At 40.8% G+C, this 14,640-nt stretch overlaps 1 protein-coding gene across 2 annotated transcripts in view; it reads right to left on the reverse strand.

Moving 5' to 3' along the window:
* The window catches only part of LOC141110735 (receptor-type tyrosine-protein phosphatase H-like), a 788,595-nt gene that overhangs the window by 498,031 nt on the left and 275,924 nt on the right, over positions 1–14,640 (reverse strand). Inside the window, exons 2-4 of one of the 2 annotated variants that reach the window (XM_073602291.1) lie at positions 13,234–13,279; positions 7,732–7,773; positions 6,409–6,660 (exon numbers count right to left, since the gene is read on the reverse strand). In XM_073602291.1, coding sequence (XP_073458392.1) covers positions 6,409–6,660; positions 7,732–7,773; positions 13,234–13,279 — 340 coding nt within the window. The remainder of the gene's footprint in view (positions 1–6,408; positions 6,661–7,731; positions 7,774–13,233; positions 13,280–14,640) is intronic. The other variant, XM_073602293.1, reaches the window with a different exon arrangement.

Below are 14,640 nucleotides of genomic sequence, written 5' to 3' on the forward strand. Positions count from 1 at the left end.
CGACAGGACCTTAAACCTAGTGAGAGACCGGTTCTACTGGCCCTGCATGTGGGCTGAAGTTGAGAGCTACTGTCACGCATGCACCCAATGCATGCAAAGGAAGACTCTACCTCGTCGAGCTGCCCCAATGGGCCATCTTCACAGTCAAGGACCCATGGAGTTGGTGTACACTGATTTTCTATGCTTGGAGCCTGATCTGAGTGGACAGGGAAATATTCTGGTAGAAACTGATCACTTCACTGGATATGCCCAGGCCTTTTCTACAAAGGACCAACAAGCATCCACTGTAGCCAAAGTCTTAGTAGAAAATGTTTTCATACACTATGGTCTGCCTCAAAGCAACCACTCCGATCAAGGGAAAGACTTTGAGTGACGCCTCATGAAGTGATTAGACTATCCACTTGCCCAACCCTCCCTAAGCAAGAACTCTGAACTGTTGTTGTTATTCTGCCTCATTTAATAGGGGAATCTGTGATGCTGTTATACTCAGCCAGGCAGTGATAGTACCTACCTGATTTAACTGAAGATTGTCAACACCATTAGAGTCCTACTGTTTACCAAGCCTCTGTGGATGCACTTCGCCCCCCCTCCCCCCTCCCCCCCCACTAAAGAAAGTCTTAAAGTACTCCATCTATACTCAGGACTCTAGTCATTACATGAACTCTAGTCATTATTTTCTCTTTGTTCTACCAATACCTATTTGCTTACTACTCTGTATTACTATTATTGTATGTTTCATTTTTCTCAAGCAAGTTCATAGTAAAAATACTTTCTGTGTTCACTATAACCTGTGTCCATTTACTGTGGTATTTACACTGTATTGTTGCCAGGTGTGCCAGTGGGGTTGAGCCTGTTCTTGGGGTTGAGGGCGCAGAGTAAGGAACCAACGATATTCAAGCGGCTCCTGCTGGGTAGCGCTACATATATAAAAGATAAAAGTCCATGCAGTCAATAATCAGCTGGAAGGTGATGGTAACCAGAAGAGAGCTAGGGCCAATCGATTGATACAGCCAGTGGTAATTGGGAAAGATACACACAAGCCTGCAGCTCCTATAGAGGTATGGGATTCCCTCAGAGACAGAAACGAAAGGAGAAAGGGCGCCAGATCAATGTGGGTAAAAACAACAATTTATTAAGTATCCACTTACATCAAAGAAACTTGCATGCTGAGTGCAGAGGTGGTGTGGTGTGCTGTTCACAAGGACAGTAGACAAGATGGACTGGAGGGCAGCTGTAATCACAGGTCTGAGCCTGCTAGGGTTAACATCAGGGGCCGACGGCGCCAGCAGGCTCCAAAAGCCCCACTGTCAGATAGCCAAGGATCGGACGCCAGATGGAAGAGTGGCCGCTCACATGAACCAGGACCCACCATATGGAATAGCTGGAAAATGGCTGCATCAACAGGCTCTCACATGCCACTGCAAGCTGCAGCTGTAGCTGTAGCTCTAGCGAGATGAGACACCCAAGCTGGGGAGGGAGTGGGCCACAATGTGTTTCTGAGGCCCTGCCTTCTTAAGACTGACCCGCCCCTCCTGGATGAGGAGAATATATACTATCACACTGGGGATGGTAGGACTAATCAGGGAGGGGATGGGCGGAGCAACACTGCCCTGATTAAAGCGGAAGTAAACTCATCCATAAAACAGCTTCATTTCCGGCACGTGCCGGAAATGTAACACTCCCATTGGTTGTGTTCTCAACCAAACTGTCAAACCATCCAATGGCTGGTTTCATAACTGATCACATGTGCAGCATCATGGCAGTTGTAGATTAAACAGAGGCAAAGATGGCAGCTTCCTTGGCTGAAAACGATAGGAGGGTTTACTTACACTTTAAGACTTTATTAACACATCAGTGGATGTTGGGCAGCGATCTGATCAGAGCATGTAGGACATCACCAAAAGCAAAAACAAATAATTTTAATATTAACAAGATCCAATTTTATAAAGATAAAAAGCAATAAGAAACAAACAAAAAACAGAGGGGGTGCAAGAAACACTGTAAGGGGAAGTCCGATGGAAAAAATATATGTATTCATTTTTATTTTAATTGGCAGAAAAACCTCTATGGCCCTCCAATCCACCCATATCTAATGTGTCATTACTAAATCTATGAATTAATTCACAAGAATCAGTGCAATGTATATATAAAATGAAAGAATTCACAAGCCTATATATAATTTCTGGTAAAAAGGCATATTATAAACAATGAATGTCATATCATGTGTTCTGTGAAGCATAGGAATAGTAATACATTATTCTATCAATAGTAGCACAAAAAAGTAGGGGAAAAGGAAAAAAAAACACACATAATAAATTAATAGATAAAAAATATGTAGGCAATAAAATCCAGACTAAAAAATATTATCATATACAGTATGTGTGTGTAATATATATATATATATATATATATATATATATATATATATATATATATATATATATACACATATGCACATGTATATACAAGGTTTACATAAATCCTATATACATATAAAAAATCAACAGATAAGGATAATAGGTAAAAAATTATATAGGTATAAATTGTAAGCTCTAACGAGCAGGGCCCTCTGATTCCTCTTGTAATGAATTGTATTGTAATTGTACCGTCTGCCCTAACATTGTAAAGCACTGCGCAAACTGTTGGCACTATATAAATTCTGTATAATAATAATAATAGTAATAACTAGTGTAGCACCCTCTACCAATAGGTAGGTGCTAGTATAGGTTTTTTACTAGGGAGACTGTCAGCACAGGTAAATTTAGGCAGGTCTATGCTTTAAGCTAGGCCTGTCTGTTTTGATCTGGGGGCAGGGAGTGGTTAGAGTAGCAGTGGGTGTGACCACCTGTGCTCTAGTTCTGAGGCGCCTCCCCTGCTTCCAGGGAGAATGTTCTGGAAGAGGGGCATGGCCTGGAACTAGAGTCGCAGGCAGCTCATGTGGGAGCCCTGACCAATCCCCAACTGGTATTGGCAGGGGGCGGGCCTCCTATATAAGCTGAGGTAACATGCCACTGGGAGGTGTTTCCGGCCAGGTGAAGTAGAGAATGGAGTATTAGACAGCAGCAGGAGGGCACCCCCATCTGGGGGGGTGCGCCGATCGCAGGAGGAGGCCCGGGGAAAACTGTGAGGGAACGTCACTTTTACACGGTCATTAGTGAAGTCCCCATCATTATACGGACATTGATCAGGAACGCCTGGAGCAGGGGGGCAGGTGAAGCTGTCGGAACGTACGGTCCGCTTAAGTTCTCCATCAAGGACTCGGGGCAGAGAAAGGTCGGTGAGCGTACCACAGTGGAGGGCTGGATGTGTCAGGAAATCTGTGAGGGAACTTTACTTTTACACGGTCATTAGTGAAGTCCTCATCATAACACGGTCATTGACGAGGGTCCTGGATCAGAGGAGAGACTGTGGGGAGTAGTGTCAAATCGATGTGGCCTGAGGGCACAGGATTTCCAGGCTTGGCTAGCTGGGAACAGTAGTCCACCATTCAGAACATGCTTTTAAACTACTAGCCCTCCGGGGAGAGGCACTGCAGGCCTCTGGCCTAGTAGCAGGGAGCAACCAGAGTCAGCATGAGAAACTATTCAGAATGGGTTCTTTTGTTTACAGAAGAAGATGTGACAAGAAATTAATATGCTACAGTATACGTTTGTGCAGGGGGAGAGGATTGCTGGAAACATCACCCTTACACGGTCAAGGGTGATGTCCTCATTAGGGATGAGCCGAACACCCCCCCGTTCGGTTGGCACCAGAAGAACTAGAAGAACCAGAAGAAGAAGAAGATTGGGGGAAGAAACCGAAGGAAGATAGAAGAAAGAAGATAGAAGAAAGAAGATAGAAGAAAGAAGAAGCATTTAAATAAAGGAATTGTCAAAAACTGTCTCTTGTCATTTTTAACATTTTTGACAGTTTTTTTGTGAAATGGTAGGGGTACTTTTGTACCCCCTTACCATTTCACACAGGGGGGAGGGCCGGGATCTGGGGGTCCCCTTGTTAAAGGGGGCTTCCAGATTCCGATAAGCCCCCCGCCCGCAGGCCCCCACAACCACCAGGCAAGGGTTGTGGGGATGAGGCCCTTATCCCCATCAACATGGGGACAAGGTGTTTTGGGGGGCTACCCCAAAGCACCCTCCCAATGTTGAGGGCATGTGGCCTGGTACGGTTCAGGAGGGGGGGCGCTCTCTCATCCCCCCTCTTTTCCTGCGGCCTGCCAGGTTGCGTGCTCGGATAAGGGTCTGGTATGGATTTTTGGGGAGACCCCATGCCATTTTTTTTTAAATTTTGGCGCGGGGTTCCCCTTAAAATCCATACCAGACCTGAAGGGTCTGGTATAGATTTTGAGGGGGACTCTATGCCATTTTTTTTTTAATTTTGGCCGGGGTTCCCCTTAATATCCATACCAGACCTGCAGGGCCTGGTATGGAATTTAGGGGTACCCCCCACGTCATTTTTTTAAAAATTTTGGTTCAGGGTTCCCCTGTGGGGAATTCCCATGCCGTTTTTATCAATGAATTTTTATGTGTATTGTCGGACCGGCAATTCATTAATAGCCGCGAGTAGTTTTAAATGACTTTTTTTTCTTTGAAATGTCATTTTGCTGTCAGACTGTTCTAAACACGGGAAACATGCGCCCCTTTACAAGCATACTATAGACTCCCCCCAGGTACGAAATTTAAAGGGATATTACACTTTTATTGTTTCACTTTAAGCATTATTAAAATCACTGCTCCTGAAAAAACGGCCGTTTTAAAACTTTTTTTGCATTGATCCATGTCCCATGGGGCAGGACCCGGGTCCCCAAACACTTTTTATGACAATAACTTGCATATAAGCCTTTAAAATTAGCACTTTTGATTTCTCCCATAGACTTTTAAAGGGTGTTCCGCGGCTTTCGAATTTGCCGCGAACACCCCAAATTGTTCGCTGTTCAGCAAACTGGCGAACAGCCGATGTTCGAGTCGAACATGAGTTCGACTCGAACTCGAAGCTCATCCCTAGTCCTCATCTTTACACGGTCATTGATGAGGAAGTTCTGGAAGCAATAGTCTGCAGGAATTACGCAGAGGAGGAGCAATAGTCTGCATGGTGACGCAGGGAAAAGACTATAGCTGTTACACATGCACATCATTCCTTCAGGCTCAAATTATGTGCTAATCTATAAAATCTCTAAATATGATGGCAAAGTGATATATTCTATGGGCATCCCATATACCCCTTTCCCCAACCAAGTTGTACCCCCCCAATAAACAAAACAAAACAAAGCAAATGACTGTTCATTGTCTCTGCAAGTGATATATGGGAGTCTGGCAGCGGGGTGATATGGTGGATGTTTGTTACTAGTGGCAACTACACCGCTACACTATATATAATATTCATACTGAATTCTTTGGCACCCAGAGGGTTAAATGTGGAAATAGAAATTAACACCATATTGTGATTAACCACTTGCTGACCAGCTCACGCCGATATAAGTCGGCAGAATGGCACGCCTGCGCAAACGTACCTGTACCTGTACAAAAGCAGGACAGCAGGTGCGCACACGCCGGTGGCGGCACGCACGCTGCGGGAGCATGCCCATGGGTCCCGCAGACTCAATGTCTGCCGGTGGCCTGTGACTCCCCAGTGTGAAAGGGGCCTTATTATAGCAATGTGCTATCAGTATGCTGATCACACAAGTATTCACTATAAGCTGATACAGTTGGATTTCCAATTTTATAATCACTTTATTATCATTTTTTACCGATATTTAAAGTGTAAAAACAAAGCTGTGCACAAACCCCATAGCAAAAAGTGATTTTGTTTGCCTGCCCAAAACCCGAAATCTAAATGGCAGTTACTCTTTGTTACAAACACTACACTACACACTTACACTATGTTACAAACAAAGACCGCAAAAACTGTAGTGCCCATAGCAACTGATCAGAACGAAAATAAATATCAGCTGCACGTGTAAGAAAGGGGTAAGAAAGGTGATTTTACCATCAGTTTGGAAATGGGTTCTTTACAGTGCTGTGGGACACTTGACCATATGCAATATTAATGGCAAAAAACAATAATGGATTTAAATATAGCTGAATAATATTCTTACTAACAGAAGCCCTTGTGGGTTCATGAAGGAATTGGTTTATTTTGGAGTTTTAAAGGAGCTGTGAGAGGTGAAATTTTATTACTCAGTAACCTGAAGACATGCTGCTTTGCTTTTAGTAAGAAGCATTCCAATTGGTTGATATGTGTTAATGCATTTTTTTCTTTGCACTTTTTAAGCTAAACTTTGTACATTTTGTTTAGGAAAAAAATTCCATAATCTGTCTTGTATACAACCTAGAGTTTACATTCAGGGTGCAATAGACTGAAAAATGTATACCAAAAGTATTTACATGTAGCAACAGATATACCAGAAGTACTCACATGTAGTAACAGGTATAGTGACACCGGAGCTTTCCAAGGTTCCATTCACTGAATACACTGTGATGTTGTAATTCTCCCCAGGAAGTAGATTGACTATTGTGCAATTTATATTAGTTACATTCATTTTTCCACCAGCTGAACCATTAGTATATAATACTTTGAACTCCGTAATAGAAGGGGGTGCTTCCCATTGCACAAATATAGTGGTTTCGGTTACAGTGATTGGTTCTAACTTTGAAACATTGGCTGGATCTGTACACAAAAAAAAGGCATATTTTGCTAAAGCATTTGATACTGTACTTCATAAATATTTCAAAATAAAGTCTGTTGGATTTGATGAAATTGTGAAATGTGAAATGTATAAAACACTGGTTTGGCATCAGTTAATTTTTCGCCACCATTCCTCCGGAAAAACATTATTTAAATCTAATGAGTTCAGCGAATGACATCAAATTTAATAAGGGGGAGAAAGACCTCAGCTATTACATACAATGTAAATTTCACTAATGAAGGAAGGCCAGGATCCAACCGAATACAAGGCTATTCCTCCATCGGGGAAGGGAGATTAAATGTGCCAAGCAAGTGAGAAACCAAATAATATATACAAAAGACCCTCACATCATAAAACATCAGTTTTATTGTATCTTGTTAAAAGATGCCATCTAGATTAAAATCAATAGTACAAAACAATCAGACAAATGCACATAGGTATAGCAAGAGTGTGACAAGACCTCAGCTGTTAGCATCAAGTACATACATTACACTTATTCATTATTCACTGTGAGGAAGAGGCACTTAAGTGCTGATATTGTAACAATGTACAAATATATCAAGTATATAGATGACTGCAGTAACTACGATAACAGAAGAGGACACATGACGATTTGAGGTAAGACGAAACCAGCTTTAACCTTAGATTGCAGTGTTCTTTACTGTTACAGCAGTAAAAATGTAGAAGTGGTACTCACTGAGAGTGTCAAAAAATTTGTGGTGTCTTCCTCAGGAGGTAGAATATATGGCTATGGGAATTTTTGAGAATAAAAATTGCACACACATAGAGTGAACTTAAAAAGGCTTATAAACTATGTAAACTTAGAAGTTGGGGAATTAGCAATTTCAGAAGCTTGGCTAGATAAATTATTTCAGTGACTGCGTAGACTGTGATATTGTAGTCTGTCACTGGTAAAAGATTGCTAAGTACTATGCTCTTAATCTTTAAACCCATCTGGTTCTGACACATGGGCCCTTCTCCAGCTACATTGTAGGTGTAAATTCCTGCATTATTGTCAGTAAAAGTTTCCCAAGAAATAGTCACATTGTTACCTGATATACTGGTTACATTTAATACCACAATTGGAGAGGGTGCTAAGGAGACAAAGTACAAAAATATATGTTATGAATGTCATAAACAAACATTTACATATATTGACACTATTGCAATGATTCAAAATTATAATAGCTTGAGGTCAATTTATTTTTCATTCTTAAACTGATGTTTTATGTTTATTTTATTAACCTGTGGCCAATGCTGTTCAATTTGATCATTAATGATATTGAGGTTGGAATTAAGAACTCAATTTCAGTATTTGCTGATAGCATATTTTGCAAGGAAGTACATTTGGCACAGGATATGGCATCATTACAATTATTATTGCAACATTAGCTTAGGGTTTTTATATTGCTTTCACATTTTTATACATTTGCTCAGTTTTATTTTGTAGTTGTTGTTTCTAGCAGATGTATGTCATTCTTTAATAGGTTAATTTTTGCTGTGCGATTTTAAGATTTATTTAGGCCAGGGCCACCAGGAGTATATCACTTGTGGCATCAGAAGTGACAACACCTACTTTTCCTACCAGGGCAGGAACAAGGAGAAGAAAACGATGCGATGTATCCACTCTTCACTGTCAGGAGTGATTGCAGTTGTCACTCCAGTCAGAAGGAACAGCACCCGCCTTCTGCTTGAGAGAGAAAGCTGGCTTTGTCCTACCTCCAGCCTGCAGGGGCGATAGAGAGTCCATGCTGAGACTGAGAACTGAGTAAACGCAGACTGCCCTTCATCCTCGCTCCCCTTGTCATGTGACATTTTACATGATTGGAGAGGAGAAGAAGCTGCATTCATTTCAGACAAGCAAAGTACAGATGTGTTATCTGTGAGTACAAAGGGGAGAGGGGGGAACAATTTATTTAAATAAAAAACAGCTGACATTCGGTCCATGTGTATGGCACCCAGTCCAACAGAAGCCAGCCGTTCGGCAGGCTTCTGTTGGACGAGCATGCTGGAAAACCAGCAGCCGTCCGGCTCCCGATCAACGCTCTCAGCCAATGGCATGTTCAATGGAGTGTTCTGGCAGGGGGCTGAACCCCTGTTAGAACACAGTAGAACAGCATGGGAGATCACTGTACCAACAACGGATTGTTAGTACAACGGCTCCAAACTGAGCTGTCAGGTTTTTTTTTTTTTCAAGGGTTAAAGGAAAAAAAAATAGTGTGTACCAGGCTTTAGTGCAATTTTGCTATACACACTATGCACAGCCCTGTATGCCCCGCTTATCCTTGAGCTTGCCAACTTTTTTGCTTGCTGGGACTTAGACCAAGTGGGTTTCAACCAGGAGATTGGTGACGAAGAACTGGATCCCACTGGAAACAATATTGTGATGGACCCTTGCAGTTTATATGCCCATATTGGAAGTTGTGTATGCTGATGTGCGTTTTCCCTGGGTGTATAAAACCACAAGCTCTGTTGACTCATTAGGCGTACGCCTATTTGGGTTCAACTTGCCTGGTAAGCCTTTTTTCCTACTGGTGGTGGACTATCTACAGACAAATCTGTCTACACGAATCTACTTTGAAGTCACTTTACTCATTGAGATCACAGATTTATGGACTATATATGCACTTAAGAATGCACATGCACTTTATATTGTGTATTATTGCACTGTAATATATCACTGTTCATTTCATACTAACTTTTTTTTCCGTGTATACTAAACATTGAGTTCACTCATTATAATTCATATTTTTCATGACTATTTCTGCATGTAAGTGATTTTTGCATCTAGCATACGTTTGTTTGGTTGAGGTTTTCCTCACCATTATCAACTCAGTGCTGCACTTTACCATATATATAGCTCACTTATTTACAAACTGATCCTTTGTTGTGCTGGCTGCTTCTGTACACTATTTAAAGAGACAGCACGTTTGTTCTTCTTTTTTCTTTTCTACCTTACTTTTTAATACCTTTATAAATGATATAGGGTCTGGGATTAAAAGTACCATTTCAATCTTTGCAGATGACACCAAGCTATGCAGTAAAATAACATCCTTACAATATGTCTCCAACTTACAAGTGGACCTCAATGCACTGTTCAATAGGCGACTATGTGACAAATGAGGTTTAATGTTGATAAATGTAAAGTTATGCACTTAGGGGCTAAGAATATGCATGCATCATACATACTAGGGGGAGTACAACTGGAGAAATCCATAGTGGAGGAGGATCTGTGGGTTTTGATAGATCACAAGCTTAATAATAGCATGCAATGCCAAGCTGCAGTTTCCAAAGCGAGCAAAGTTCTTTCTTGTATTAAGAGAGGAAGATATCATTTTGCCCCTGTACAAATCATTAGTAAGACCTCATCTGGAATATGCAGTTCAGTTTTGGGCACCAGTTCTCAAAAGGATATCAGGGAACTGGAGAAAGTGCAGAGAAAGGCAACCAAACTGATAAGAGGCATGGAGGAGCTCAGCTATGAGGATAGATTAGAAAAACTGAAATTATTCTCTCTTGAGAAGAATAGATTAAGAGGGGATATGATCAACATGTACAAATACATAAGGGGTCCATATAGTGAACTTAGTGTTGAGTTATTCACTTTAAGGTCATCACAGAGGACAAGGGGGTACTCTTTAATTCTAGAAGAAAAGAGATTCCATCTCAAAATAAAGAAAGGTTTCTTCACAGTAAGAGCTGTGAAAATGTGGAATAGACACCCTTCAGGAGTGGTTCTGGCCAGCTCAGTAGGTTGCTTAAAAAAAGGCCTGTATTCTTTCCTAAATGTACATAATATAACTGGTTACTAACATTTATAGGTAAATTTGATCCAGGGAAAATCTAATGGCCTCTTGGGGGGTCAGGTAGGGTTTTTTTCCCCTGTATTAGCAAATTGGATCATGCTTTGCTGGGGTTTTTTGCCCGCCTCTGGGATTGTATGTTTTTTTTTGTTTTTTTTATTGGTTGAACTAGATGGACTTGTTTCTTTTTTTAACCTGACTATGTAACTATGTATGTAATGTGCCACAGTTCCTGCACCCTCATTCTCAATAATTATGATTTCCCCAGGTATGTTTATAGGTTCTTGGTGAAGAAGAAGAGAATTCAGTGCCCATGGCTAGCCTTCACTCCACATTCACATAGAACAGTAGGCGAATGCATGATTTGGGCTATCTGGCCAGAGTAAAACCCCACTGGCCCAATGTAATGAGCCCAATGACTCTGTGTATACAGAGCCATGTTAAAGATGTCTGACAAGCACCCTCTTTTAAAGTCCACGAGGCCTAGCATAACTAAACTTGAGCCAAAATCCAAATGTGAAAACCAATGTTACTGAAGGATACCAGGCACCATTAGGTAAACAAAAAAAAGGGGGGGAGAAGAGATGGAATTGGAGACCAATTCCAAATGAAAGCAATTCATCAAAGAGGAACAGGCAATTAGCAAAAATGTATATTATGTTTATTAAATGATTCACTTAAACACCAATCAAAAAATATATAGTTTAAAAACAGGTACCACCACAAATTCATAAAATAGACAACGTTGTCTATAAACAAACACAGATGGCCACCACATACAGAAACCATGCACACCTCCTATTATGCAAATTCAAGATGATATCTCCTTGTGGGTCATCTAATAGGAAGCTGATTTTTCCTAGTATATATCAGCAAACAAGCTGATTTCAAATAAAGGGAAGTATGTTGGCGTCCGATTGTCTCGGCAACGGCGCAAGTAGTTGACAGCCATACATACAAAAGATATCTTTTGTATGTATGGCTGTCAACTAGTTGCGGCCTTGCCGAGACAACCAGATGCCAATGGACTCACGTGGCTCGGCGTCTTGGCTACATTAGGTGACAGTCTCGGCTACGGCGCATGCTCTAAAGAAATCCGAGTGACGGATGAAACGCGTCAGCATGACGCCATCACGCTTCTCATAGCGTACCCACAGACCCACCCACTAGCCCTGGGAATTCTGTCCGTAGCTTCGCGAGTGTTTTCAAACAAGCCCGGGAACTGGATGATCTTATGCACTGCACTACCCATTGCACCTTCCTATCCAACACCACTTTACCCAAGCATCACCACCTGGATCTCGCTGGCGATACCATGTATGTGGATGGAAGATAGCCTGACCAGCTACCTGGAGATGGTACGAGCAAGATACAGCTCCTCTACTTGATCGTTGTCACATTCCAGTGTCTACATTTGGGTGAGATCTTACCTTTTATATCCCCAGTACAGGATTGCTGCATTTATCTCCAAGCACCGTTCTCCCCTAAAGCACTGATGATCTGACTGATACAGTTACATATTTAAGCCTGCTCCAATCCTCCAGTATCTACAGCTCTTTATATACAGGAACTTCCCCCCATGATATCAGTCTCCCACGGTACTGAGTGACTATTGTGAACTTTGCACACTAGGACTGCAGTCTTCACTGCCTCAGCAGCAAGTTGGTCACTTTTAGTTCCCTTTATTGTCATCCTCACGGCGGACGTGAGATACTAACGGCTGCATTACCATCCACCTTCCCTCTATTTGAAATCAGCTTGTTTGCTGATATATACTAGGAAAATCAGCTTCCTATTAGATGACCCACAAGGAGATATCATCTTGAATTTGCATAATAGGAGGTGTGCATGGTTTCTGTATGTGGTGGCCATCTGTGTTTGTTTAAAGACAACGTTGTCTACTTTATGAATTGGTGGTGGTACCTGTTTTTAAACTATATATTTTTTGATTGGTGTTTAAGTGAATCATTTAATAAACATGATATACATTTTTGCTAATTGCCTGTTCCTCTTTGATGAATTGCTTTCATTTGGAATTGGTCTCCAATTCCATCTCTTCTCCCCCCCTTTTTTTGATATGCGTAATTAATTCAGAGGAACGCACCTATATCATTGCCCGAGTGCCATTGGTGTAAGCGATTATCCTATCACATACAGACGCAGTTATTATTGAATCTCTGCCTGTTGTCACAACACTGTTAAGCAGAACCATTTAGTTCCTTTTTACCCCTCGTTGTTACCATTAGGTAAACAACCAATGCTGAACAATGCTAGTTTTTATGTTTTAACTTGAGTATAGGTTTTGTTTAGATTCTCATTTTTAAAGAGAATCTGTTCCCATCAATAAATACCATTGTTGGTATTTTTATACAGTGTCCAGACACAAGACAGCTTAGATCAGGGTTTCTCAACTAGGGTTCCTTGAGCAATGGACAATATTTGCCTCTCAGATAAGTTCCCACTGACACCATTGATCTTTTTAGCTACCTGTAAGGGGGTACCTTTTCCCAATGTCCACAAGCGTAAGGAGCATTCTTCCCACTAACCATCACACTAATGTATCATGAGTTGTAGATATAGTCATTTTTAGCAGGGGTTCCTTGAGACTGGGAAGTTATTACAAGGGTTCCTCTGTGTTGAAAAGGTTGACAAAGGCTGGCTTAAATATTTGCTGATCACATGCTTTTGCTGTGTTGCTGGAAAAACGAGAAAGAACTTGCAAAACCTTTTAATTGTCAAATTCACACTTACCAGTCTGAGCAATTACTCTGGATCCACACAAGCAGATGATGAACACCTAAAAAATAATGCCATATCTTAATAATATAAATCACTGATGGGTAAAAAAATGCAATAATCAATATTTCAGATAAGCACAGTAATAAAAAAATATATATATTTTGAGTTATTATGGTAAAATGCATTTTTGATGTAATTGTCACATTCATGCATGTTTTCATTAGCATTTACATTGTAATTTTAAAGAGTATCTAAACTCAAAAACAAAAATGTATTACAACTTACCAATTCTTAGATGTGCTTTAATTTTCTAAAGCATTCGTTTTCTTTTTTATGCTTTTTCTTTTTACCTGGTAAATCTGCCAGAAACTGTGATAAGTTTTAACTTCCTTTAACATACCAGGTGACAGTAAGAAGATTGAGACTAGGGATAGGCCGAACGACCCCCAGTTCGGTTCACACCAGAACTTTCGAACAACACGAAAGTTCGGAACCAAGTAACGAACCCTATTGAAGTCTATGGGACCCAAATGTAAAAGATTAAAAGTGCCCATTTTGAAGTCTTATGTGCAAGTAATTGGGCATACAAAGGTTATGGGTGTCTGGGTACTGCCCTGGAGGACATGTATCAATGAAAAAAAAGTTTTTAAATAACATAATTTTTAAAACGTAATTTAAAAGCATAAGAATGAAAAATTCCTTTTAATATAGTGCCTGGGGGGACCCCTTAGTCTACCTCTAAAGTGGCATATCTGTACTGTGTATAGAAGCTGCTGCAGAAATAATTGCATTTATAAAGCCCAAAAAAATGACATTTTCGTTGGCTTTCTTAGCCAGTCTGTATGATGAGGCTACAATGTCGTGCACTGGGAACAAGTATAGAGATTTTTTGGATAAATTCTAGTGTCTCTTCCACAAACTTTGGATAGAAATAACAGGTGCGGAAAAATTGGTCTTTGGGTGTTGGTGGTGCCTTCACACCGTAACCTTATATACTCTTGATGAAAGCAAGAATTGGCCTTGCTGACAAAAATTGCAATGATATGCACTTGTCAAACAGGTGCAGAAAAATTGTTTTTTGGGTGTCATTGGCGCCTTCACACCGTAACCCTATAGAGGCTCTTTTGATGAAAGCAAGAATTGGCCTTGCTGCCAAAAATTTAAATGATATGCACCTGTCAAACAGGTGCGGAAAAATTGGTCTTTCTTTGGGTGTTAATTGTGCCCATGAAATCTACACCGAAAAAATTATTTCAGATTAAATGAACACCCACAACGCTAGGTAGCCTAGAAGTCCTAAAGTAGAAAGAGGAATCAGTGCCACGGAAATATCTGGACAATTGTGGATCCCAATTAAAAATGCTGCCACTCAATCCTAGTAAAATACTTGTAGGTAGTGAGAATAAGTAAATTTGCAGT

Source organism: Aquarana catesbeiana, linkage group LG10, assembly GCF_042186555.1.
Source record: "Aquarana catesbeiana isolate 2022-GZ linkage group LG10, ASM4218655v1, whole genome shotgun sequence".
In the NCBI taxonomy this organism is placed as follows: Eukaryota; Metazoa; Chordata; class Amphibia; order Anura; family Ranidae; genus Aquarana; species Aquarana catesbeiana.